At 44.0% G+C, this 27,420-nt stretch overlaps 1 protein-coding gene across 7 annotated transcripts in view; it reads right to left on the bottom strand.

Annotated features, from left to right (window-relative positions):
- CACNB2 (calcium voltage-gated channel auxiliary subunit beta 2) overlaps positions 1–27,420 on the bottom strand; it is a 446,893-nt gene that overhangs the window by 124,147 nt on the left and 295,326 nt on the right. For 5 of the 7 annotated variants that reach the window (XM_059729059.1, XM_006271434.4, XM_006271433.4 and 2 more), the window contains one exon: positions 7,438–7,557. In XM_059729059.1, coding sequence (XP_059585042.1) covers positions 7,438–7,557 — 120 coding nt within the window. Of the gene's footprint in view, positions 1–7,437; positions 7,558–8,369; positions 8,858–27,420 lie in introns of those variants that run through there. The other 2 variants (XM_059729060.1, XM_019497541.2) reach the window with 2 other exon arrangements.

Genomic DNA, 27,420 nt, shown 5'->3' with positions numbered 1-27,420 from the left:
AAAGGGGACCATGGGGGGACCCCTGCCAGCTCCCATCCCCTGCCTGCTCCCCCAGCCCCACGACCCCTGCCCACTCCCCCAGCCTCCCCACCTGCTCCAGCTCCCAGCCCTTTAAAAATAAGCCCCAACTCACTGGGTGCTGCTGGGCAGGGGGATGATTCCTGCTGCCCCCCACTGCCCCATGCTGCATCAGGGGGCTCAGTCATGAGCCCCCTCAACCCTCCCCCCGCTCCCCCAGCCCCTTCACGGCTGCCCGCCTGCCCCAGCTCCGGCCCTTTAAGAACCCCCCCCGCAAAAATACCCCTCGAACTCACCAGCTCCTGCAGTGGCCTTGCGGGGCTCATGGAAGAGCCTCCCATGTGATGGGGGGCAGCGGGGATCACCCCTCTGCCAGGCAGGAACCAGTGAGTTAGGGGGTTTTGGTTTGCTTTTCTTAAAGGGCCAGGGCTGGGCAAGCAAGGTAGCTATGGGGGGGCTGGGACAGTGGAGGGGGGGGGTCAGGGGACTCGTGAAGAGACCCCACACAGCGTGGGACAATGGGGAGCAGTGGGGATTGCCTCCCCACCTGGCAGCACTCGGTGAGTTGGGGCTTTTTTTTTTTCCAAAGAGCCAGGAGCTGGGGTGGGTGGGGCAGCCATTGCTCAGCTGGGAAAGAAGGCGGGAGATGGGACTGGGTGATTTGGAGATTTGACAGCAGCTGAATCTCCAAATCAGATTTGGCTGAATCAATTCAGGACAGTGATTTGAATCACCGAATCAAATCACTGCCCTCCAAATTGGACGGATCCAAATTGAATACTAGCCACTTTGCACAGGCCTACTTACCTACTCATCACTGGTTAGGCCTCATCTGAAGCACTGTGTGCAGTTCTGGGTTCCACATTTTAAAAAGGATATGGAGAAGTTAGAGAGGGTCCAGAGGCAGGCAACAAAGATGATCAAGAGCTCAGCAGGCAAGTCATATGAGGAGAGGCTGAAGGAGCTAGACATGTCCAGCTTGCAGAAAAGACGCTTAAGAGAGGATATGACAGCAAACACCAAATACTTGAAGAGTTGCTGTAAAGAAGAGGCAAAACATCCTTTCTCTCTTGCGGCAAGGAAAAGAGCAAGGACCAGTGGCTTGAAGTTGCAGCAAAGTAAGTTTGGATTGGATATCTGGAAAAACTTCGTTGTGAGAATAGCGAGGCAGTGGAATAGACTGCTTAGGGAAGTTGTGGACTCTCCATCACTGGAAGTGTTCAAGAAGAGGTTGGACAGCCATTGGTCAGGGATGAACTGTGTGTAGCTATGCCTATTTTCTACCATGGATATTTCCCATTATTCTAGGCTTTGGTTGTTGTTCCTGCCTCATGCCTCCTCCATAACATTTTTTTTGTTATATGTGCCAGGGTGTTTTTAAGCCTCCCCAGAGGCATTGGTTGTTGGCTACAGCTAAGGCTGGGGACTTCAACTGGGGTGTGCCGATTCTCCTGCTAGTAGCAAAAGCCAGAGGTTCTTCGTTAGAGGGTCTTGCCTCTCTGCGCAGGGTCAGACCCATAGTCTCAAGTTGCAGCAAGGGAAGTTTAAGTTGGATATTAGGAAAAACTCTCTCACTAGGAGGGTGGTGAAGGACTGGAACAGGTTATCTAGAGAAGTGATGGAATCTCCAACTTGGGAGGTTTCTAAGGCCTGGCCCGACAAAGCCCTGGCTGGAATGATCTGGTTGGGGATAGTCCTGCTTTGAGCAGGGGATTGGACTAGATGACCTCCTGAGGTCCCTTCCGACCATAATTTCCTATGCTATTATGATTCTATGATAATTACTATATTTGGAGTCAGGAAGGAATTTTACCTCACAGCAAATTGGTATGGACTATGGGAGTTTTTGCCTTCTTCTGTAGTGAGGGGCATGACCTTCTACCTGGGACCTCTTGAGCTGTTATTATTTAAAAAGTTGTATATTGACATAATTTTATAGAAGTAGAACATTGGCTGCCATGGTACCCCTGCTTTACCCATGGCAGGTTAAGTTGTTAAGTTTATTCTGTGTCAGGATTAAAGGTAGTTTTATGCAGAGTTTAGATTATGGTTGTATGGGATAATTTGGAGGAGGATGATCCTGCCTCAGGCAGGGGTTTGGATTAGATGACTTCTTGAGTTTTCTTCCTGCCTTACTTAGCTATGACTCTATGACCTGTCTTTATTTATTCACTACATTTTATTTTTGTAAATGCTGCCAACCTCCAGGCTTCAAAAATTCTAAGTCATTCTGTGATCATTGTAAATTGAAAAACATGAGATTTAAAAAAAATAATAAATGTGGAGGATATTTTATTTCTGGCTTTTGAGTCCTTAAGGCTCACATTTTTAAGCAAGTAAGAAAACAGAAATAAAGATCAGGTCAATACCTTTACTCCATCTTGGTTACTATTAGGGTTCCTGACTCAGGATTGCTCAGGGAACATGCCAGGCCATCTCTCACCTTCGTAACTTTCAGACTGTGGACAGGCTAGCCTAGAAAACCCCAGTGCCCTAAGAAAACAAAACAGTTGCAATCATCTGGGTGATAGCGATCCACCTACCCTGGGGGTCTTTAAGAAGCGGCTTGATGCCTACCTGACTGGGGTCAATTGAGCCCAGTTTTCCTCCTGCCCAGGCAGGGGGTTGGACTTGAAGATCTACAAGGTCCCTTCCGACCCTACTTCTATGATTCTAGAATCTGGTGCAACTCCTTCAACTAAGGTAACTCTATCAAACCCAAGAAAATCTACCCCAGTTTCAATTCAGGGTTTTTTCACAGAACACGGTAATTTCTTCCTCTGACTCTGTTGCAAGTTGGTGCTCCAAAGCTTGAGGGCTTATGCATTGAGTTTCTCTGTCTTGAAGTAACACTGGCCACGTGCAGACATTCCTGGGACCTGATCTATGATCATGCATGTGATCATAGTTTGGGTCCCAGTTGTGCACAGCTTTGCTGGTGCCAGAAGCCATACTGGGAACACTGAATAAGGTGGGGTGGGGGAAGGGTGGGCAGGTCCATGGGGAGTGTTCATGGGGAGGGGGGGTGGTGAGTCATCTGTCTCAGGGTGGAGAGAAGTCAGGGGGCTAACAATAGCCTGGTTGGAGTTGGGGGTGTAAGGAGTGACCTAGAAGCCTCTACTCAAAGACAAAGCAGAAGAGAATGCTATGTGAAAAATGCCCATCTGCAATGATAAGGAGGAGACAGTCCTAGATAAAGGGGGCTTGAAAACAAAAGCAGAAGCAGAGTACTGGGTTAAAGGGCTCATTAAAATACTAAAAATCACACCCCTAGGTGGGGAAGAAGTATGCTAATGAAACACATGTATGTAAATGAGATACATGGCTAAAACACAGGTATAGAGACATGCTCAGTAAAGAACTCCTTGCGTCACTCCTTACAACCAATCAGCAAACAAGCACGCTGGTGAAAACTTCTGTATAAAAGATGCTTAGATATAGTGATCGGGGTGCTTGTTACGTGAAATTATTCCGCTCGCACCTTTTACTGCTAGCAATAAACCTTCTTTGTACTTTCACCCCTGGTATCTTTATTGGCCTTTGCATACCGGGCATGATCCCAGACTTGAGCTGGGGCTCAACAGGGGGAGGGTGGATAGGAAAAGTGCAGACCTAGAGCTAGGAAAAGTGGCTGCTTCCCAATCTACATTAGTGCACCTCTCAGGTCAGGGGTGACTGGTGCCTCCTGAGTCTGGGGGGGGCACAATTTTTGGGTGGGCCAAAAGCTCCATATCCACTCCTATACTTTTGTGTCGCAGCTTAGTGCTCCCTCGCCAACATGCTGCCGGTCCATGCAGCAAAAACACTGCCCTGTTCTGAGTGATGCTGAGTCAAGGGCCAATCTCGGGGGGGGGGGGGGGGGGGTGTGGAACGTGCCCCCCCACTCCTCCCCTAGCAGTCGCCTCTGTCTCAGGTGAGCTAAATTAGATCAGGCTGGTAATTTTTTTTTCCTGATCTAACCTCCCTGAATGTATGTACAGATTGGCACTTAGACTGACTTAACCCTAGTTAGATCAATCTAAGTGTAACATCTGCACATACCCTCTGTTTGTATGGCCATGGCCTCACCTTCCATCAAAGTCAGGTTAATCAAACATGCCACAAGGAGTCATTACATGCACTGAAATGAATGTGTAGATGGTGACAGGGGCTGGGTCGGGCATGAGGGTGCTACAGTCTGGGGGCTATCTGCCGCCTAGCCGTGCACTGTACCACCCTTGTGCCCTAGTCAGCCCCTCTGCAGTCCTCCACTGCCACCCAGAGCCCGGGGCTGACTCCCCGTGGCCTCTGCCAGCCTGGGATGCTCCACCCTAGTTTAGGGTGCTGCAGTCCCAGGTACATGTGTAAACACTGCGCCCAGGAGCAGTCTTCTCTGGCATGGGCTGTGCCAGAGTTTATCACATAGCATTACTTGCATGTGTAGATGCACCCACAGTGACTCAGCATAATGAACTTAACCATTTCCCAGAAGTACTAATCCTTGTTAATAGATTGGATGTTTAAGGCAAAACTATTAGCTTGTTACATTTCCCCTTTTTGACACTATTTCAGTTTGCAATCTGCCATATTAGATTCAATTTAACCAGCACACAGTCTCAATCTACCTAATTCAAAATCCAAAGCTGCTATGTGCCACCATATATCTTGTGGATACACCTCCTTCTCCAGTTTTAAGGTGTTTTCCTGAACAGCAAAAAAGGAAAATAGACATCAAACTGTTTCCACTAAGTGCATGAAATAGTTCTATGCTTTTATGTCTACTCTTCAGCCTGTCATTTTCTGTCAGCCTCTGAATTATTCATGTAAGTCATCTTCACTAATACGTACGGCAAATATAATTCTCATTATTTTATTTAGGATCAACGTTTTCACTCGCATATTAAAAAAGAGAGGAAAAAGTTAAATGCAGCTGTGACACTTGGTTCTGACTGATGGCATATTAAGACAAAAGGGAGACAGACACAGAGACTAGAAAACAATCCACCGTTTGCAGTTTGGTGCAGTGAAGAGTGAAATCCTGTGAACCCATGGTACTGTTTCACTAATTTTATTATGTATCACTAAGGTGAACAATTGATCCATAAATGAAAGTAGCAAAATATATCCTATATTTCAGAGGCAGTGAATTCAAATTAAGTTTAATCTGTAACTGTCTCTGGAAATAGCTTGTAAAAAGCAAGCAACACATATTATGTAATCTAGATTAATTTAAATATCAGCCAACACACACCTAAAATCATTTCTGTCCTTCATCCCATCACCACTGCAACTGTTATTTTTAAAACCCTTTGGCTCAAGCAACACACTGCTTCTCCTGTGCTTGTCTTAATGCATTTTAATGCAGAAATTATTTAAAACATTACTTTGTATGTTTTTCATACGACTAAAACCACATTGTTATATGAGTTTGACTGTGGTAATTCCTTCACTACTTCTTTTGTTTGTAAACTGTCTCACAGTTAGAGACAGTGTCAGACCTGGGGACTATTCCTCTGCCAACTGAAGTGAGAACTTTGTTTTGATGTATGGAAATACAGTTTTAAAAAGTCAAGGTCTGCTGGCAGTTTCTCTGTAAGCTGCTATGGCAGCTGTGCTAGAGGTCATGAATATTACATAAGGACTGTCCATGCATTCAAGCCAGCATCGCTAAGCCAAATTCCCATAGCAACACTCACATAGATTTACTCATCACTAAGAGATGCATCAGCTCAGCTGTGAGTGCTATAATACTAGTCTTATTTTTCTAGATGTTATTACTTGATCTCTTCCTTTAAACATTAGGGTTGTTTTTTGTTTACTGATAACCCTGATAAAATATTTACTTTTATTTTCCAGCAAAAATCATCTACTGTCTCTTAAAACAAACTAATATTAAACTAGCACTGAGCAGCCCTGACATTCTAAACTCTGGTTAACCATTCTTCCTATTATCCAAAGATCAGCAACATCCCTAGACAGCTTCTGTAATGCTTTTCCTATGGAAGGGAAACTTCACCAGCAGATCCTACAAGGACAGCAAGTTTTGGGTGGGGGAGAGAAGTTTGGTATCCCCCTGTATGTTAGGTAACAGCAGAAAGAGTGGTTTAGGAGCTTAGGTGAGGTATCTTTTAACATTAATTATATTTCTCTAACACTTGATAACCCTTCTTACTTTTTTCATTGACTGAGGTGCACACATAGGATCCTTGTAGGTTCTGCTGGTGAAGTTTCCCTTCCATTAGTGTGGTAATGAGGTCTTACCAAGGTGCACGTAGGAAGCTGGCTGTTCCTTTGTGCACCTTGGTAAGACCTCATTACCACACTAATCTGTTCATCGTAAGAAAGTGAATCTCAATTATCTGAATCCTAGATTCCTTTGTAAAACTAAATGAACAGACAAAGATGAATGGAAAGAGAAAGTAGGAGAGGAGACAGATGGAACATAGAGCTAATGAGAAAGAAGAAACACAGAAAAATGGAAGACAGTGAAAAACCAAGTGAGAAGGAGAGCTAGCACACAGGGAAAAAAAAAAAGATTATATGCCTGGAGACATTTTAGACCCGTATTTGAATAAGATAGAAAATATAAAAGTGAAGAAAAATAGACCTTGATGATCCAAGATCTGGTATATAACACAAAGAAAGAAAAAATGAAGTGAAGTGATTTTAATATATTAATTAACGAGATAATTTTTTTGTATTTGTATAATACATATGGCAAAATACAGTGAAGAGACAGGTGAAATTCAACAGTGTGCACGCATCTGTAACATAACCTCACATCTCTTAGTTAAAAGAGCATACGGTGGGATCTGAACCTCAATTAGTTTATTACTTTGCCACTGCCTGCCAGGAGCAGACAGCATAATGTTCACAGGGTTCTCAAACTTATTCCTCACCATGGACTTCTAAATCCTAGCTGATCCTATATTAGTACGTATAAATGAGACCAGTGAAATAATCTGAAAAAAACTGATCTCTGTAAACAGACTTTTCGCATGCACACACCATGTGGGGAACAATCCTGCATCAAGGGGTAATTACTTGGAGATCTGACATCTTATTTCTAGGTTTGTAGGTACACTTGAATTATGGGACCAAATCTTCCCCCAACAAAAATCTTACTGCTGACTTTAACTCCAAGATCTTTCATTATTTACTGGCAATTCATGTCAATGAGTTTATATACAAAATCTAGTACAGATCTGTTTGCAAGGCACCCTGGTTCTTCCAAAACATACAAATCAGTTTGTAGTGTCTTCAGTGGCAAATTCTTACTTCAGCGTTTTGTTTCGGGTTTTTTTTAATAAGAATATTTTGTAAAGACGGCTGAAAAATCTACACAAGATCACGTACTGCATTTCTAAAAACTAACTGACTGAAACAAACTTTTAAAAAAGGAACATATTTATGCCCCCGGTATCTGAAGAAGCGCCTTACCTTCGCCTTTTCCAGCTGTGCCTGGGCCTGTCGCTCTGCCTCTCTCCGCACTGCCTCCCTGTCTTCCTCCAGAGATACATCTGAATCAGATGGACGGCTGGTGTAGGAGTCCGCCGAACCCTGAACAGGAAAAGGAGAAATAATATTACGAGGTGTTGCAGTGTTTGCAATAAAAATGAGAAAGGTTCCTCTGGCTTGCCTTTGAGCATACTTTGATAAAATCTTTTACAAGAAACAGAATTGTACACAAGAGAGAAGCAGGAAAAAAAATATTGAGCAAGTTGCTATTTTGCTTTGGAGATCATCCAAAAGGGCAGGTGGCTCTTTGGTGCTTTATTTCCTGCCATATCCCCCCATTCTGATAAGAATGCTTTTTAGTAAGCACAGCTAGTTTCTGTGCAGAGTTACAGGACTGGTGCAGTGCAGGGTTGAAGGACATACCAGTTTCAAGGATAGCTCCATAAAAATCAAAACCTTTAACAAGAGCATTTTATTACTAGTAAAAAAACCATATTCAATAGAAAAATTCAGACTCCGTATTTACAATTACCGTTACACCATATCACTGCAGACAGATTTAATCCATGCCCTCCATTTTTATTTCAGGGCACCTTTTCACCTGACACACTCTCCCCATCAGAAATAAACATGGCTCAAATCAATTTCAGCCCTTCAGGAAAAACACGTAAATGACCACAAATCAAGTTCCAACTAAAATAGGTCTCCACTCCACACATGTCCAAGCCCTGCTGCAATTAAACTAGTCACAATACCAAAACAGCTCTGTAAATAATGACAGCTCTGATTTTTCTGTCTCTCCTTGCAATCAAAAAAAAGGGGTTCTGCTAATTCAATCAGAAGGAAAGCAATTTTCTTCCCGTCACTGTAACATACACACATATATATGCCAACAATGAAAACATAGGGCTTACACAGATATCAGAATTCTTCAGCCGTCCTCCTTTGGCTCTTTTCAGAAGCCTGATCCAGGTGGCCTTCATTAGCCAGACAGCTCAGTTATTGTCCGCAGCTGCAGCGCCCGGCACTGGCTCTCATAAAACATGTGCACACTGAGCACTGCAGAATCACAGCTCCTTTCCTATCCATACTCTGCTGCAAGCTCCTTCCTTCTCTTCTCTCTGCCTTTCACTCTTTCAGTCTCCCTGTTATGAAGTATTCTAATGATTAAATTTTCCCATGCCAGTGGGAAAAAAGGATCTCATAATAAAAAATAAATAAACCAGACTTCAGGTATTTTGTAAGAGACGGTTCAACTCATTAAATTGAGCAGACTGAGCACAGGAAAATGTCTGTGTTGGATTTTTTTTTGGCTGTTAAAAATAGTGCTTATATAGGAGAACCTTTTAAAATCCTGTGCAAAATGTATTCAGTGACATTTGCAAGTGCAAAGTTCATTTCATCTCTTCCTAGATTGGATGGGGGTGGGGTAACAGGCTTTTTACATCACTGGGCATGCTCCATATGAACAGCCTTTTACGCAGATGCTCACATCACACTGTTGTTGGTTTGTGTCAAATTCCCATTTTACATTTCAAGGGTAAACAGCTGGAAAACAGCAAGGTCCCTGCAAATCTGGAATAGCTGGGAAACTGTCTTATTTTTGTCATATATCTGTCACAAACTACATTGTTCCTCATCCCTAAATTTAAAATGCTGATCCAGAATCAGATCTCATTTGCACTGTAAATCCAGAACAAAGTCAATTAACTCTATTTACTCTGGTGTGGAAGGCATTGACCAATTAATCATTATAAATATATATAATTTTTGATAGGAGGAAGAGGTAGATAAGAGAAGCAATTAATAACTGCAACACATACACAAAACATTCAAAGGGGCTAAAAACATTAAAAAACACTAAACTTTACTTCTGCTTTTGTAGTTAGTCACAACCTATATCATTTCCCAAAATGACACTTGAATGACATCTCTCTGTATATTTAATTGGGACATTCATGACACATTTACAGGCAGCTAAGCAAAATCTAAGTGTTAAAGGAAATTTCACTCTAGCTGACTTTGAAGTGCCTGCCTTTGATACAAATTCAGAGCTACATGAAAAATGCAAGATAATAGGAGATTCCAGCTGAGAGCCGCAGCCATAAAGAAACATGGAATTATAAGTTAGAATTTCTTATCAAGTTAGATCTATATGTCTGCGAAGGACCAATTCTCTTCTCATTTATGTTTGTAAATAAGGAGTAACTCCATTGGAGTTAGCAGAATACCCTGATTTATGCTGGTGCAATTCAGCAGAAGCTGACCCATTAAAGGGGAAATTCTTAACTTTTGGGTTTTTTCCCCCTAGAGCCCATACCAGTTACAATTTTGAATTCTAATAAAGCAGTCTTTGAATTGACAAGAAAACAACTCCCCAAGGAATAGTCTGTTTACCATGAATGCAAATACATATATTAGGTTGCCTAATTCATGTACTTCACAATAAGAAAATAAAAGGCAAAGCCAAAACGTCTAGTACAGGGCTGTCTAACCATGCTGTATCAGGGGGCCACAGGAGGCACTGGTGTGTAGCCCATGGGACCACACATGGCTAAGGTGGCACCCTGCAGCCCCTGTACTGCACATATCCCTCTTCCACACACACAAGCTCCACCAGTGGTAGGTGGCCCTTCGGCCCCCTGCCGGTATCATGCACCCTCCCACCATGGGATCTGCTGCCAGCATTCAAACCCCCAGCCTCCACTCCCTGCATGAGATCTGCCAGTGCACAATAGCCTCCACCCTCTGCTGGCAGCGCGTGGCCCCACTGTCTGTGAGCGGCTCAAGAGATGCATGGACCCCCAACCCCTGCTCTGCCATGAATCAGAGGGAATGGTGGCTGCCAGGGCCTATGGACTATATGTCATCCATGGGCTGCTAGTTGGAGAGTCTTGGCCTACTGAGTTAAGTAAAACAAACAGAATAGCAACTATAAAAGGCAATAAAAGAACATTTCTATTCTGAATATCTCAAATAGTCTTGTGTATAGCAAAGTACCAGAGGAACTACACCATGTCAAAACACTTTTCTAAATTAGATTTTTTCTTAAAAATACCCATTTTAGCTACTACTAGTACAGCATAAACACTGCCTAAATATCTGCCATGGTCTTTGCTTGCCATGAAAAAGTCACAAGGCTGGGAAATAGAATCCTCAGGCCACACTAATGAGACTGCCTTTTCAGCTAGGTTGTAGCTACTAAAATTGAACGTAGACTTCCAAATTTCTCCTTTTGGGCCAATAAGTCCATGTGAAGTGTTGGCCATGTCCTGACTCTCTATACTTTGGAAACATTAAAATGATCCAGTTTGATTTGTATTGTAAATCACACAAAGCTAGCTGATATTTCATTTATTTCACTAGTTATAAGTATGAAGTGATGCCATTTGCTGTGAACAGGATGCAGGGCAGGATTTGAATCGCTGAAAAACAATTGCTTTGTTTCCCGCATGTAGATTAAAAGGATCTGAGGATAAGGGACAGGAAACCAGTGGGCTCTAAATTTTTCAGGCTATTCTCATTCATAAGAAGAGTGCATTATCTTTGGCATCAAGCAGTTTGGGGAGCCAGGTATAACAGCTAGCACCTATGGAGTGCCTCTACACACGTTGTAGTCTGGTTCTGCCAGTTTTCATTTCATTCACTTGAAGGATGGAAAAGCTTTAGTAGTAGATGTTATTCTGGTCCCTTTGGTTGCTCTGATATTATTGCTAGCAGCATTATTATGATATTATTGCTAGGTATCAGGTAGTTTGTACAGCCAACTATTGTACTTTTCCACATGCTAGCTAGGTTGAAAAAAAAAGATTCCCTTGTCTTCTTTGGTGTTTGAAGTATTTCATCTTGAAACGACTATTGCTGAATCTTTTTTAGGTTTGCTGTGCATATAGGTATAAACTGTTTGATTAGATGACTGCTTGCCTCTAGGTCTCTCTACCGTTTTCCTCTGAGTAAGATAGCTGGTATTATATGTTTCTTTTTGAGGCATTTAAAATTTATTGGTAAAAACTTGTGGTCTGAGGCACACATCATATCATGTTGGAAACATGATATGATGTATATCTGTTACAATATACATGTATATCTGTTACAATAATATAAAACTGACTTGCTGAACCTATCTTTGCCAATTTTCCACCAGATTTTCATAAAAATGGGGATGTTATATCAATTATTAATGATGCAAGTTCACTCATGAACTGCTGATACTATGTGCTATTTGCTCATTTATAGTATTCATAGAAAGCTTTTTCAGCCATTCTCTTTCTCTCATTCTCTTTCTCTGTGATCCCATGACATTTTTCAAATTATAACACCATCATCATGTGACTTAAAACTACAATTAATACATTCATTTGATAATCTGCAGAAACAATTTTACATCTGCTATGCATTTTTTTCAATCAACTTTAATGAAAAAAGTTTGTAAAGCTATTTTTCAAATCTATAAGACAGCTATGATTAAGCTATCTTCAAAATAATTTGGATATCAATTGAATTTCTTTTAAAATGAGATTATATTTGGGGTTTAACCTCACAGAGACCTTATCCATACAAATTGTATGTTCTCTACAAATTGTACATTATATTTGCATATATGGCTTTTAAGCATGCAGTTTGTGTAGTAGAGAAAATCATTTAGGAGTGGTTATAGCCATTACCATATTGTTTGGGGGACATATCCTGAAGTCCTTACAATATACATTTTGGAAAGACATATGAAATACTCTTTATGTATCTCTTCCTTTCCTGTACTCTCCTCTTCAATTTGATGCTATTAGCTCAAATAGCTTTCTTAACTTCTGAGCAACTTTCAAAACAACCTATTATTAAAAAAGACCACAAACAAATTTCCTGATACATGAATTTCTATATTTAAGTTATTGTATTTCAGCACTGAATGAAGAAATAAAAAGTAAGGTGCTATTCTTTAATGAATAATGAAGACTGCGTAACTACACACAAAGAGACAATCGCATCTATTCATTATAAAGTGCCATTCTTGTAGTATGCTTCCTTGTTACCTCATCTTTTTCATTTATTTAATTCTAAAAAGCATTAGAATCAAAAGGATGCTTCTATTCAAGTCCTCAGTTGCCTGACTCTTTGAATAAGAAAAGATAAGAACTCAAAATATTAACTAGAGAAGCAGCTGTTTTCAATATTTTAGTAAAATGATTCCCAACTACTTCATGGATATTGATAACTGCTACTCCTCTAATCTTGTTCAAAGTGTCAGAGGCATATCAAGACATGACAAGATGTTTCAATAACTACAAATTAGCAGCTCACCTTCATTTTAAAAATGAAATAAACTCAGGATATCAACCAATCCATAATATATGCCATACTATATTATGGCTAAACACTGTGTAACACGTCATGTTATCACACTGATATTCTATCATATCATAAATGCTTTCATTTCACTGGCAGACAAGGTTCCTTGGGTGAATTTGATATCTTTTATTAGACGAACCCAAATGGTTGGAGAATAGTTATTAAGCAAGCTTTCGGGTTCAAAAACCCTTCGTCAGGCTAAGGACGCTGCAGCAGTTGGTGTGTGCTCTTCCTGGATGGAGTGAAAAGTAAACAAGCCAGGGGCTGGGCTGGGGAGTCAGTTGCCAGGCAGATTGTAATGTATCAAAAATCCAATGTCTATGTTTAGTCCCTGATCTCTAGTATCCAGGAGGTTGATGAAATGGAGTTCATAGGCTCGTCTCTGGGATGTGTTGTGTAAATTTCCCTTGAGGATCAGGACTGAGAGATTGGAGAGAGAGTGGCCCTCCTGTGAGAAATGTGCCCCCACTGGTAATTGGGTGTTTCTGTCTTTGATGGATTTCCGGTGTGCGTTCATTCTGGTGCACAGTTGTTGTCTGGTCTCTCCTACATATCTTCCATCAGGGCATTTGGTGCATTGGATGAGGTATATTACATTTCTGGAGGCGCAGCTGTAAGATCCTGGGATGCTGATGGCTCTGTTGTGGGGTGTAGTAATAGTGGAGGTTGTGGAGATGTGGGGGCAGGTTTTGCATCTCTTGTCATGGCACGGTCTGGATCCTTTTGGTGTGTTCTGGGGCTGAGGAAGTTTGCTTCTTGTGATGAGGTTGGCGAGGTTCGGTGCTTGTCTGAAGGCTAGGATGGGTGGCTCTGGGAAGATTTTTTTAAGAATAGGGTCTTTTTCTAATATGGGTTGCAATTTTTTGAGGATTTTCCGTACAGGTTCAAGGGATGGGTGATAGGTCCTCCAGACGATGGGAACAGCTATGGGCACTAAAATGGCCCCACAGTATGCCAACCTTTTTATGAGCCACCTGGAAGAAGACTTCCTCAAGAACTGCACCATCAAACCCTTGCTGTACTTACGATATATCAATGACATCTTCATCATTTGGACTGAGAACCAGGAATCTCTAATTGAGTTCCACCAGAAATTCAACAGTCACCATCCCTCCATCCGACTTTCTTTAGAATACTCCAGCACCAACATCCCCTTTTTAGACACAATGATCAGTATCCAGAACGGTAAAATACAGACCACAGTATACAAGAAACCCACAGACCAACACACATATCTGCACAAAACCAGCAATCACCCGAAACACACCAAAAAAGCTGTGATATACAGCCAAGCCCTCAGATACCACTGCATCTGTACTGAAGAGAGCACCCGGGATCACCACCTCACCAATCTTAAAAAGGCTTTCACCCAGGAAGGACACTCCTCCAGAGAGGTAGATCGCATGTTTGAAAGAGCCACCTGGATACCACGTGAAGAACTGCTGCAGTACAGAAGAAAAACACCCACAAATCGCACACAGCTGGTTATGACCTATCACCCATCCCTTGAACCTATACGGAAAATCCTCAAAAAATTGCAACCCATATTAGAAAAAGACCCTATTTTTAAAAAGATCTTCCCAGAGCCACCCATCCTAGCCTTCAGACAAGCACCGAACCTCGCCAACCTCATCACAAGAAGCAAACTTTCTCAGCCCCAGAACACACCAAAAGGATCCAGACCGTGCCATGACAAGAAATGCAAAACCTGCCCCCACATCTCCACCACCTCCACTATTACTACACCTCACAACAGAGCCATCAGCATCCCAGGATCTTACAGCTGCACCTCCAGAAATGTAGTATACCTCATCCAATGCACCAAATGCCCTGATGGAAGATATGTAGGAGAGACCAGACAACAACTGCACACCAGAATGAACGTACACCGGAAATCCATCAAAGACAGAAACACCCAATTACCGGTGGGGGCACATTTCTCACAGGAGGGCCACTCTCTCTCCAATCTCTCAGTCCTGATCCTCAAGGGAAACTTACACAACACTTCCCAGAGACGAGCCTATGAGCTCCATTTCATCAACCTGCTGGATACTAGAGATCGGGGACTAAACATAGACATTGGATTTTTGATACATTACAGTCTGCCTGGCAACTGACTCCCCAGCCCAGCCCAGCCCCTGGCGTCTTTACTTTTCATTCCATCCAGGAAGAGCACGCAGCAACTGCTGCAGCGTTCTTAGCCTGACGAAGGGTTTTTGAACCCAAAAGCTTGCTTAATAACTATTTTCCAACCATTTGGGTTGGTCTAATAAAAGATATCAAATTCACCCAAGGAACCTTGTCTGCCTATATCCTTAGACCAACATGGCTACAGCCTAAACCCCTGCATTCATTTCACTGGGAAGTTCAAGAACATTTGTATCTATTCTGATGTGGGCAAGAAAATATATTTCAAAATGTTGAAACATCTCACCAACTAGGAGTACTGAGTTTTGACTATCTCTAATTACATATGCCAGGATTCAGTGCTGGCCAATCAAATTAAAATGAAACACTGCAGCACATAAGCCATACAATATTTTTTTTACTAAATGTGAGTAATAACTCCACTATTTATTACATGGAAATAAGAGACTTCTAAAGGCCCACTGAAAATAAGTTGCCAATAAGCACCACAGTTTGTGAAAAAGACTGGAAAACAAACATGTAAACTTTGTATCTATGCAGTTTTCTTCTCGACATCAAGCGATGCAACTGCTTTGAATAACTACTGAAGGAATACCTCAGTTGCTGTTGCTTTATGAGATTACAGTATTATGAAATTAAACATCATGTTTTTATTAAAACTTGGGTAATCAGGGATCAACATGATTGGCCAGAAATTCTATAATACCATTTTGGTTTGAATTTGTGAAGTAAGATGAAGTGACTACAAATGGGAGAGAGAAAAAAATATTTATTAAACAGTTATTCATCAAACACTCTTTCTTCCTTGGGTAATGATCATGGATGTTATATATCTTGGCAACTACCATATCTACTTATGATACTCTCTAAGTTTCTTGGCAGTGACCTTGTGTAGCTTGGCCATTCACCCACCACACACACACAATTGAAGGCTAGAAACCTGAGTTTTCCCATAATGACTATATAAGAAATGTAAACAACTCCTATGCAGTCAATGGACTCCATATCTGTAGGAAGGAAGGAAGAAAGGGAGGGAAGAAAGAGGAGGAAGGAAGGGAAGGAAGAGAAGGAAGGCAGAGAAGGAAGAGAAGAAAGGAAGGTCTCTTAAAGCTAATTGCCTTCTACTTTGATTTCTCCATCCATAAATTGCCAGAAGATCAAGTTTTTAAACGGGTGGTAAGTTTAGGGCAGAGATGTTTATAGGGGGCATGCAGGGATGAAGTCAGGAAAGCAAAAGCATAATTGGAGTTGCAGCTAGCAAGGGATGTGAAGGGTAGTAAGAAAGGTTTCTACAAGTATGCTGGTAGCAAGAGTAGGAGAAAAGCTGAACATGAACAAGTCCATGGGGCCGGATGTGATGAACCCAAAGGTGCTCTGGGAGTTTGGTGATGTGACTGCAGAGCCATTGGCCATCATTTGAAAACTCATGGCAATCAGGAGAGGTCCCAGATGATGGGAAAAAGGGCAAACACAGTTCCCATATTTAAGAAAGAGAAAGAGGAGGATCCAGGGAACTACAGACCAGTCAGCCTCACCTCAGTCCCTGGAAATATCATGAAGCAGGTCCTCAAAGAATCCATTTCTAAGCACTTGGAGGAGAAAATGGTGATTAGGGACAGTTGGCATGGATTCACCAGGGACAAGTCATGCCTGACTACTCTGATTGCCTTCTTATGATAAAGTGACTGGCTCTGTGGATGCAGGAAGACCAGTGGATATGGTGTACCTTGATTTTAGCAAGGCTTTTGATACAGTCTTCCACAGCATTCTCTCAGGTAAGCTTAGGAAGTATGGGCTGTATGAATGGACTGTAAGGTGGATAGAAAACTGGGTGGAGCATCAGGCTTAGAGAGTACTAATCAATGGCTTGATGTTTAGTTGGCAGCTGGTATCAAGTGGAGTGCCCCAGGGGTCAGTCCTGGGGCAGGTTTTGTTCAATGTCTTCATCAATGACCTGGAAGATGGCATAGAGTGTACCCTCGGCAGGTTTGCAGAAGACACCAAGCTGGGGGGGGGGGGGGGGGGTAGTAGATATGCTGGAGGGTAGAACTAGGATTCAGAGTGACCTAGACAAATCGGAGGATTAGACTAAAAGAAATCTCATGAGGTTCAACAAGGGCCAAGTGCAAAGTCCTGTACTTAGGATTCAACAATCCCATGCACTAGTACAGGCTGGAGGCTGACTGGCTGGGCAGCAGCTCTGCAGAAAAGTTACAGTGGACAATAAGTTGAATGAGCGCAGTTTGCCCTTGTTGCAAGGGCCCTTGTTTGCCCTTGAAGGCTAATGGCATACTGGGCTGCATTGGTAGGAGGGTTGCCAGAAGGTCAAGGGAAGTGATTATTCCCCTCTATTCAGCACTGTTGAGGTCACATCTAAAGTACTGTGTTCAGTTTTGGGCCCCCCACTATAGAAGGATCTGGACAAATTGGAGAGAGTCCAGCTGAGGGCAACAAAAATGGTGAGGGGGCTGAGGGACATGACTTCTGAGGGAAAACTAGGGGAACTGGGCTTTAGTCTATAGAAGAAGACTGGGGGGGATTTAATAGCTTCCTTCCCCTGCCTGAAGGGTGGTTTGAAAGAGGATGGAGCCAGACAGTTCTCAGTGATGGCAGGTGACAGAACAAGGAGCAAGGGTCTCAAGTGACAGCAAGGGAAGTTTAGGCTAGATATTAGGAAGAATTTTCTCACTAGGTGGGTAGTAAAACACTGGAACAGGTTACCCGGAGAGGTTGTGGAATCTCCATCCTTGGAGATTTTCAATACCCAGCTAGACAAAACTTTGGCTGGGATGATCTAGTTGGGGATGCTCCTGCTTTGAGCAGGCGGTTGGGCCTCCTGAGGTCCCATCCAACCCTAACTTTCTATGGTTCTATGACTCTATAAATATAAATGAAGATAACTGGGGAGCTTTGCATACTTTGACTCAGAGCTTTTCCCAGTCTTAAAATGTGGTATCATAGAACGTGTAGAAATCTAGAGCATAAGAGAAGGGATTGGAAAGGACTCCTTAGGTCACTGAATTCTGTGCCCTGCATTCAATGGCAACAACATCATACAATTGTGCTGGCATTATTGGAATTAAGGTAGGTGCTGAGCTTGCATTCTGATAGCAAGTTGAATAGGAAAATAAGACAACGTACAGTTAGTCACAACGTAATTGGTTCCTGAAAACCATGTCTTAAGTCGAAATGTTATAAGCCAAAACCAATTTTCCCATAGGAACAATGTTATAAAAGGGAGATTGGTTCCTTTATGATGCTCAACACAGATGCATCTAGCTGGTAAGTCCCTTGTGGTGGGAAAAGGGGAGGGAAGGGGTGTGGGGCAGGGGACAGATCAACGCCCCTACAGTGAGAGAGGGATTGTGGATGGGGCTGGGACAGGGACTGAGGCAAGTGCTGCCCAGTCAGGGAAGAGGGGTGCAGGGAAGGAGTGTGGTGGCTGCCACTGCTGTGCCCCACCAGTCCAGGAGCTGCTTGTTTGGTGGCTCATCTGGCAGCTTTTGCTGCTGCTCCTGCCACTGGTCCAGGATGGCATGGGGGGCAGGCGTGTTCCCCCAGATCTGTGTGGGGTGGGTGGGGCTGGGTCTGCAACATGCTGTGCTCCAGGTGGGCAGCGGAAGGTGCTGGGAGTGGGGACTATGCCCTCCCACCACTTGCCCAGCCAGGGCAGGGCGGGAACTAGACAGAACCACTGCACTGCCTTTGGATAAGTGGAACACAGCAGTGGGAGCCATCCCAGCCTCCCCACACCTCCTAGATGAGCTATGGCTTTGTCCCGCACCCCCTTTGCCCTGGCTGGGTGAGCAGCGGCAGTGGCAGGGCATGGGGAGGGGCATGTGCTCCCAGACTGGGGTGGAACAGACAGTGGAGCAAGGGCTATAGGAGGGCTGTGGCCACCCTAAAATTTGTTGTTGCCCCCCTATAACTCGTGCTGCCTGCCTGGAGCACAGCCCAATGCAGCCCTAGCCCCACCTGCCTCACCCTGATCTGGGGGCACCCCCCCCCCCTCCCCCAAGGCCTGCTGCTGTCGCCGCTCACCCAACCGGGGGGGGGGGGAGGAGGGGATGAAGCCATGGCTTGTCTTGGAGGTGCTGGGAGGCCAAGGCAGCTCCTGCCACTGCATGCCACTTGTCCAGCGCCCACCCTGCCCCAGTTGTGCAAGTGGTGGGAGGGCATAGCCCCGACTCCCAGTGCCTTCTGCCACCTGCCCAGAGTACTGCCTGGTGCAGTTCCAGCCCCGCCCACTCCACGCAGATTTGGGGACACACATCCCCCCTTACTCTCCCAGACTGGCACTGGGAGCAGCGGTGAGAGCCACCGGATGAGCCACCAGACAAGCACCTCCTGCACAGATGTTAGACATCACACAGCGGTGGGATACTCTCCTTTCTGCACCCTCCTGCCCCAGCTGGGCAGTGCTTGCTCCAGCCCCTATCCCAGCCCCAGCCCCAATCCTTCCCTTGCTGCAGGGGTGTCAATCTGTGCCCCCATGCCCCTTCCCTCCCCCACCACAACAGACTTACCAGCTGGAGGCAGCTGTGTCAAGCACCATAAAGTTGAAACCCACATCGGAACCTCAAAATAGTGTGTAAATTTATAAAGATCGTAAGTGCCATTCGTTGCAAAAAGTCATAAGTTGAGGACTGCCTGTACTCATACTGAGGGCTTTGAAAATAATAACAAGAAGTTTATTTGATGCAGTTGAGTAGGGAAAAATGAAAAGGCTTAAAGAGAAGAAATTATAGAGCAGCAAGTCAAAAAAAAATGATTATAATGGTTGCATTTTGAATAGACTTGATAGGAATAAGCCTACAGACATCAGGGCCAGAAAGGAGCACATTACAGTTATCAAAGCTCTTGATCAGAACTAGGACAAGTATTTTATCAAATATAGACCAGAAGAAATGGTCTGATCAAGGAAAGGTTGTATAGAGAAACAGCAAGATAGAGCCATAACCATGACATGCTGATGAAAAGAGCGTTAAAATAAAGATTACGGGTTTAAGCAACAGCTTAGATATTAGTTGTATCTACTAAGATAGAGGAAGGTAAAGCAAACTGAATGCTTTGAGGGAAGAGATTCCAGGTTTGGTTCTGACTATATTAGGTTTTGATAATGAGACATGTCTAAGAAGATATCAGAAGTAAAATATTTTCAATTTGGAGGGAAATGCTTCCAGAATAGAGAAGTAGATTTGTGAGTTGTGTATAAAAGTGATAGTAAAAGATATATGTGAAGGAAATCACACAAAACGATGGTGTAGGGAAAGAAGAGGGCAGGAAGAGGCACTGGCAGAACTCCAAGGGACCCCAACCAAAAAAAGAAAGCATGAGAAGGATGCACCAGACAGGATAACGCAGAAGCAGTATGGAAAGGAGAAGGAAAATTAGAAAAGACAAATATTAAATACTGAAGACAACAAGAAGTCTTTTTTAGGTATAATAGAGAGGAAAAAGAAGGTGCACGGTAACATAGGACCACTACAGGGCAGGCTAGGGCAATTAGTGACAGATAGGAGGAACAAAGCTGAGCTCTTCAAAGAGTTCTTTGCATCAGTATTCCTGAACATGGATATAGGCATATCTCCAAATTGGACTGTAGACAGGCATAAGAGGGTCACCGGCCCACCGATAGTTAGTGCCAACCTAGTGAAGGGACACTTAGAGGGGCTTGATGTATTCAAGTCAGCAGGCCCAGATGATCTTCATCCAAGGGTGCTGAGGGAATTAGCCAGCATCATAGCAGAGCCACTGGCAAGACTGTTTGAGCACTTGTGGCACTCAGGACAGGTCAGGTCCCAGAGGATTGGAAAAGGGCCAATGTGGTCCCTATTTTCAAGAAGGGGAAGAGGGAGGAACTGGGCAAGTATAAACAAGTTAGCCTCACCTCTATCCTTGGGAAAACCTTTGAAAAAATTGTTAAAGATTACATCTGCAGGACCCCAGCAGGAAAAATAATGCTGAAGGGCAACCAACATGGATTCATAGTAGGCAGATCCTGCCTGACTAATTTTGTTTCTTTTTATGACCAGGTCACAAACTGCTTAGATGCAGGAGTCGAGGTGGATGTCATATATTTGGATTTTTAAAAAGCCTTTGATAAAGTGTCACAATCCATTCTTTAAAAAAAAAAGAACAAAAAAACCTAAGCAGCTGTAACTTAGAAGATTATATGGACAGGTGGGTGGCGAATTGGCTAATGGGACGCACGCAGTGAGTGGTGGTGGATGGGTCGGTATTGATGTGGAAAGAAGTGGTGTCCCCCAGGGCTCGGTACCTAGGCCAGTGCTGATCAATATGTTTATGAGTGATTTGGAAGAGGGTGTGCAGAGTACACTGTCCAAATTCATGGATGACACCAAAGTATGGGGCAAGGTAGACACATTGGCGGGTAGAGAATGGATCCAGGCAGATTTGGACAGGCTGGAAAGGTGGGCAGAACAAAATAGGATGCAGTTCAACAAAGATAAGTGTACAGTGCTGCACCTAGGGAGAAGGAATCACCAAGACACATACAGATTGGGGGATGCCCTTCTAAGCAGCACAGCACCAGAAAAGGATGTTGGAGTCACAGTTGACTCAAAGACGAATATGAGTCGACAATGTGACAAAGTGATCAATAGAGCTAACTGCACTCTATCATGCATTAACAGGTGCATCACAAACGGGTCTAAGGAGGTGATACTTCCCTTCTATGTGGCATTGGTCAGGCCACAGCTGGAGTACTGCATCCAGTTTTGGGCGCTGCACTTCAAAGGGGATGTAGATAACTTTGAGAGGGTCCAGAGGAGGGCCACTCATATGGTTAGGGGCCTGAAGGAAAGGTCCTATGAGGAGAGATTGTGGGACCTGGATCTCTTCAGCCTCCATAAGAAAAGACTAAGAGGGGATCTGGTGGCCATCTACAAATTCGTTGTGGGGTGGGGAGGGGCAGCAAGGAATAGGAGATACTCTGTTTACCAAGGTGCCCCTTGGAGTAACGAAACAATGGGTACAAACTGATGGACAGCAGATTCAGATTAGACATTAGGAAGAAATGATTTATGGCAAGGTTTATCAGTATCTGGAATGGGTTTCCAAGGGAAGTGGTGCTCTCCCCTACCTTAGAGGTCTTTAAGAGGAAACTAGGCAAACGCCTGGCTAGAGTCATCTGACACCAGCACTTTTTCCTGCCCAGGGGCAGGGGGTTAGACTCAATGATCTTCCGAGGTCCCTTCCAACCCTAAAAATCTATGAAAACTATGACAAATGATAGAACCGTAAAATCTTAGCCACAAACCATGCAGGCCACACATCACCCAGGCACACCACCCACACTTCCCCCCTGCCACAGTGCATAGGCTACTGATATGCTGCACAAATAGCCCAAACCACAAGCTTTCACCCCTCCCTTCCTCCCTGTAGATGCACCATGTAGCTCACTCCCTGAACCACACAGACTTGCCACAGAGCTGTCCCCCTCTGTCCTTGCAGACATGCTAAAATGCACCACAAAATGTCCCTTTGCCTCCCTGTGCTGTGTAGATGTGCAGCAACACACCACAAGCCTATGTGGGCATGTCATACAATCAGCCCCTTCTCACTCTGAACAGAGGGAATTGGTGCCTGCACCAGGAGCCCAGGGCCACACATTACATTTCCATGGGGTTGCATATGTCTCACAGGTCACCAGCTGGACAGCCCTATTTTAGATCCTTTTATAGCACCAATATCAAAGTTTAGAGCTACACTCAGATCCTAACTTTCCTAGAATTTTCAGGATCTTGGATTTTGGTTCAAGTCAATCAGAATCCGTAATTAGATTTTTCTGCATATTTAAGTGCCTTCTTTGAAAACTTAGCTCTGAATTCACCCTGCTCTGCTGCAGAATGGTCTCTAGGCTCCAAAAAGGGACAATATTAGCATCTGCATTATAACGGTGTCTATATATATTGAAATTCCTGTACAGCCGAATAAAAAAAGGACAGTGATGAAAAGACAGTCCCTTCCAGAGGAAGCTTGCAATTTAACTTAAAACTCAGAGACAAAAGATGGATACAAACAGTTAGCAGACACAGGAAGTAATGATGAGTCAAAATCAGACATCACGATAAGCTGTAGTCCTAGCACACAAAATGTTTAACCGCTGTCAATATTATTTTTTTTTAGTAGGCATCATGGAGAGAGGGGATTTGAAAGAGGATGATGAGGTGGTTTGGTGTTGGTGTTGAACTCCTTCATTCTTGAGAGGTGTTTTGAGAAAAAAATTTGAAGTACTTGAGTGAAAATACAGCAAAAGGGAAATGAATGGCTGAGATTGACAGAGTACAGGATGCTGATGACATCTCAATAGTACATGAAAGACAACAGTTAAAGTGGGGATAGGGTATAAAAAGCCTTCAAAGCAAGGATAAGTAGCTTGTGTTTTATGCAGTAGAAAAAGGAGGAAATCAGAGGAGGGAAACGAGAGGGGTTTCCAGGTGAAATGATGACCCAGCAGTGTTTTGAATGGATATAAGTTGGGGGACAGAAGCAAATTGCTGTTTCAGAGGTAGGGAGAAATAGTTCATATATGAGATAATGGACATACAAGACATGAGGTTTTGCTGTATGGATGATGAAGAAAGGTTGGATCTCACTGGGAAATAGTAAGAATTAGATAGAACCCAGACACTGCTGTAGAGCAGTGGTGCCCAACCTTTTTGCCCCATGGGCCAGATGGGTGTTCCCAGCTCCATCCATGGCCTAGATCCAGCGTATAGGGCTGACAGTGGAGGCTTGACCTGGCTAGGAGGAGGGGTGTGCAATCCAACTCTTATCTGGTTGCCTGGGGGGGGGGGGCGGCAGGGGGCAGCAGCCCTGCCCTGATCTGGATGCTTGTGGGGAGCAGGTAGTGCGGTACCAATCCAAGTGTGGCACGGGGGCGGGGAGCAGCTTGGCCCTGATCCAGGTGCATTGTGGGGCATGGAGTGGAGCAGCCCCATTCCAGACATGCAGGGGTGGGGGAGGGTGGCAGCCCAGCCATATCTAGATGGGCAGGGAATGGGCCCAGCCCTGATCTCACACTGCATAGCAATGGCCTGGGCTGGATCCAGCCACATGGAGCTTCTACCACTCCCCTGCTGCCAAATTTCCTGACCCATAGCAGGCCCAGCTCTAGAGCGACAGTCCCAAACTTTCACTGGCCCATAGGAAAAAAATACTGAACAAGCAACATACAGTTGAAGACATCATACCTTGCTCTTCCTGTCTACCTCATTCACTTTTAAATTTCCTATGGCCATGAGCAACATGGGTTGGAGATCACTGTTTTAGAGAAAAGATGCAGTTAAAAAGAGACCATTGAGATCAGGTCTCAATGAAAATGAAAATTGTGGTTGTATCCCTTCTGACAAAACAAGTTGAGGGATTACTTGAGGAAAAGACTAATGATCTGTTTGGGCTTTGCTGAGTTTAAGCAGACCACCTTCTGATTATTGTTTTAACAGAAGGAGACAGGTCTAGAGCAAGGAGGCAGATACAGAAAATACTTTACTGCATCAGACCAATGATCCATCCAGCTCAGAAACCCATCTCTGACAGTGGCAAGTGCAAAATGCTTTACAGAGAGTATATAAATTGAGCATATCTAGAGCAATCCATCCCATCAGACCCACCCTGGCATCAAGCATCATTGGTATAGGGATGTCAGAGGATACATCCCTGGTTTGTTTGTTTTTTATTTAAGAACTCCCAATGGACCTATTCTCCATGAATTTTTACCTTTTATAACTTGGTTAAACAGTCTGCAGATCTGCTAATTGTTAGTATAGAGAAAAATCTGAAGTTGTGATTGTAAGTTAAATTCTTAATTACACTGAGTGGAAGACAGAGCCAAGGATGGAGAAGTGTGGAACACTCACAGAAAGCTAAAAGGAGGACAACTAGCATCCTCCAACTCTCACACTGAAGTAGAAGTAAAATTACACATTGATTATAGAGGCAGAAGAAATCAGGAATATCAAGACACACAAAAGCCAAGGCAGAAAAAGTTTTCAAAAAGCAGAAAGTTAATGTATAGAGAAAAAAAATGTATCTGATAGAGGTCAAGGGGCATAAAGATAGAGAACTGGTCCTGGCCTTTTTATGTTTTTTTCACTATTTTCCACAGTTAACAGCAAAGGAGATCATGGCTTACTGCAAAAGTAGGAATCAAGGGACCTTGTAGGAATCAAGAAATTACATAAAAATAATGAAAAACAGAAAATTACCAGTATTAATGGTATTTCTAGGACTCATATTATAATTTAAGTTATAATAGTGGTACTTGTCCATTTTTACAGAAAATATATTGATATATTTTCATAACAACCATCCACTTGTATTATATCCACTCAGTATTATAGCTAATGTAATGAGGAGATCCTCCCAAACTGTCAGTTATAAATATTTACTACACATTGCAAGGAATAGGAAAATTTGGAAAAAATACATAACTGCTTTTAAAGCAATCACATAGTTTTTCATTATTGGTCACATAAACTATAACCACAAACTAACCCTTACTGTCTTAGCCTTTTAATTGAAGAATAAAATAAATACTGAGAGTAAAGAGAAAAAATAATGATTTAATCTTCCTGTTTCCCTTTTTTTAGAGGAAGGAAAACTTTCCGGCTAACATTAGCCAGCTAATAAGTAAGTTCTTTTAGAATGCCTCAGGTTTTATTAGTTATTTGTGGTCATTAATATTATGGTAAAGACATCATGTATTTTAAAATACAGTATACTTTCCCGATCAACAGAGTGAATGTAATTGCTGTGAGCTCTCCATTGTTATTTCACCATTTGTTGTGACAATAATTTGCTTGAACTGAATTTTATTTTTCTGCCCAAGATCTCTACAAAATCTAGGAGTAAAGTAAAGGGGCTATGTTTTTCATTTTTATAGGGAAAGGAGAAGGCAGGGTAGATGTATACCTTATAGACCAGTGGTCTCCAACCTTTTTAAGTAGGAAATCACTTTTTAATAAAGAAAGCAACCCAGGATCCACCACGTGCCACCCCTCCCTGCCCCCAATACACCTCTGCCTAGCATGTCAGTCTATGGGGAGGGAAGGGGGAGGGCAAAATGAGGTGGAGACACAAAAATTTGGGGGGGAAGCACCCCCAGCAGGTAAGTTTGTAGGAGAAGAGGTGGAGAGAGGGGAAAGGGCTGTCAGGGTGGGGCAGATCAAGGCCCCAGTGGTGAGGAAGGGATTGCGACACAGGCAGGAACAGGGGATAGGGTGAGTGGGGCCCCAGCTGGGCTGGGTGGTGTGACAAGTAGAGGCCGGGGGGACATGTCCCCCCTGATCAGTGCACAGAGTGGAGGCAGCTGCCACTGCATGCTGGGCTTTGAGCACAGCCTGGCCCAACACCCCTGCTGGGAAGAACCCAGTGTCACGTAGGCCCCAGCCTGCAGCAGCAGCAGCCCACCCTTGCCCCATGTAAAGATCTGGGGGTACACCCCCCCCATTTCCTCCCAGGCTGCATGACCCCCAGATGAGCCACTAGCAGCTGTCCCACACCTCGCCCTGGCTGTGCAGTGCCTGCCCTAGCTTCACTCCCTCCCCTACTGCTGCATGTAGGCACCTCTCCACCCCTGCTGCAGTCGTCTGTGCTGCTCCATGTCAGGGGGGGGGGGCACAGGCCCCCCCACCAATCTGTACACAGGGTGCAGGTGGCTGCCACTGCACGCTGGCCTTTGCACCCCAAGCCTCACAGCCACTGAGCTGAGCTGCACCCCCTGCCTGCCCAATGGCAGGACACACATGGTGTTGCGCTGCTCCTGGGCAACTGCAGCATGGCTCGGGGTGCAAAGCATAGCAGCAACCATCTCTGCCCTGCGTACAGATGAGGGGGGCACATTCTGCCTGGGTCTCCAGTGGGGTGTGCACAGCATTGGGAGCCCTCTGTGACCCTGGATGAGCCCCTTAGGCTCCAATCTTCCCACCACCCAGCCTGGCCAGGGCCCCATTCACCTTAGCCCCTGCTCCTGCCTGTGCCACATCTCTCACCCTGGGGGCCTTGATCTGGCCCCTGCCCCTTCCCTCCCCCACAGACTGACCTGCTGGACTGGGAAAAGGGGTGCATGTGGCCTCAGATTGACTGGAAGAGAGTCTGTAATTGACCAGTTGATCGCAACCGACTGGTTGATGACCACTGTTATAGACTAACAGAAGCAGAAATGCATAAACTTCCATGAGTAAGAGCTCACTTCATCACCAGATGCTGTGCTTATGCATCATTGATTTGGTAGCCTATAAAATGCATTTCTGTCCTGCCTTCTCCTTTCCCTGTAACAATGGGAAAGTATAATCCCTTTACTTCTCAGGTTTTAATAAGTGCCTGGGCAGAAAAACAATTCAGTGCAAGTAAACTTTATTTATCCTGCTGCCTTCTGTCTGACTTCAGACCAACATGGCTAACTACAGGCCTCCTTACATGGTAATTCTGGGTGGCTTCTAGAACTCT

Source organism: Alligator mississippiensis, chromosome 5 (genome assembly GCF_030867095.1).
Source record: "Alligator mississippiensis isolate rAllMis1 chromosome 5, rAllMis1, whole genome shotgun sequence".
In the NCBI taxonomy this organism is placed as follows: Eukaryota; Metazoa; Chordata; order Crocodylia; family Alligatoridae; genus Alligator; species Alligator mississippiensis.
The sequence above is the reverse complement of the archived record's forward strand: the minus strand, read 5'-3'. Positions and strand labels throughout refer to the sequence as shown.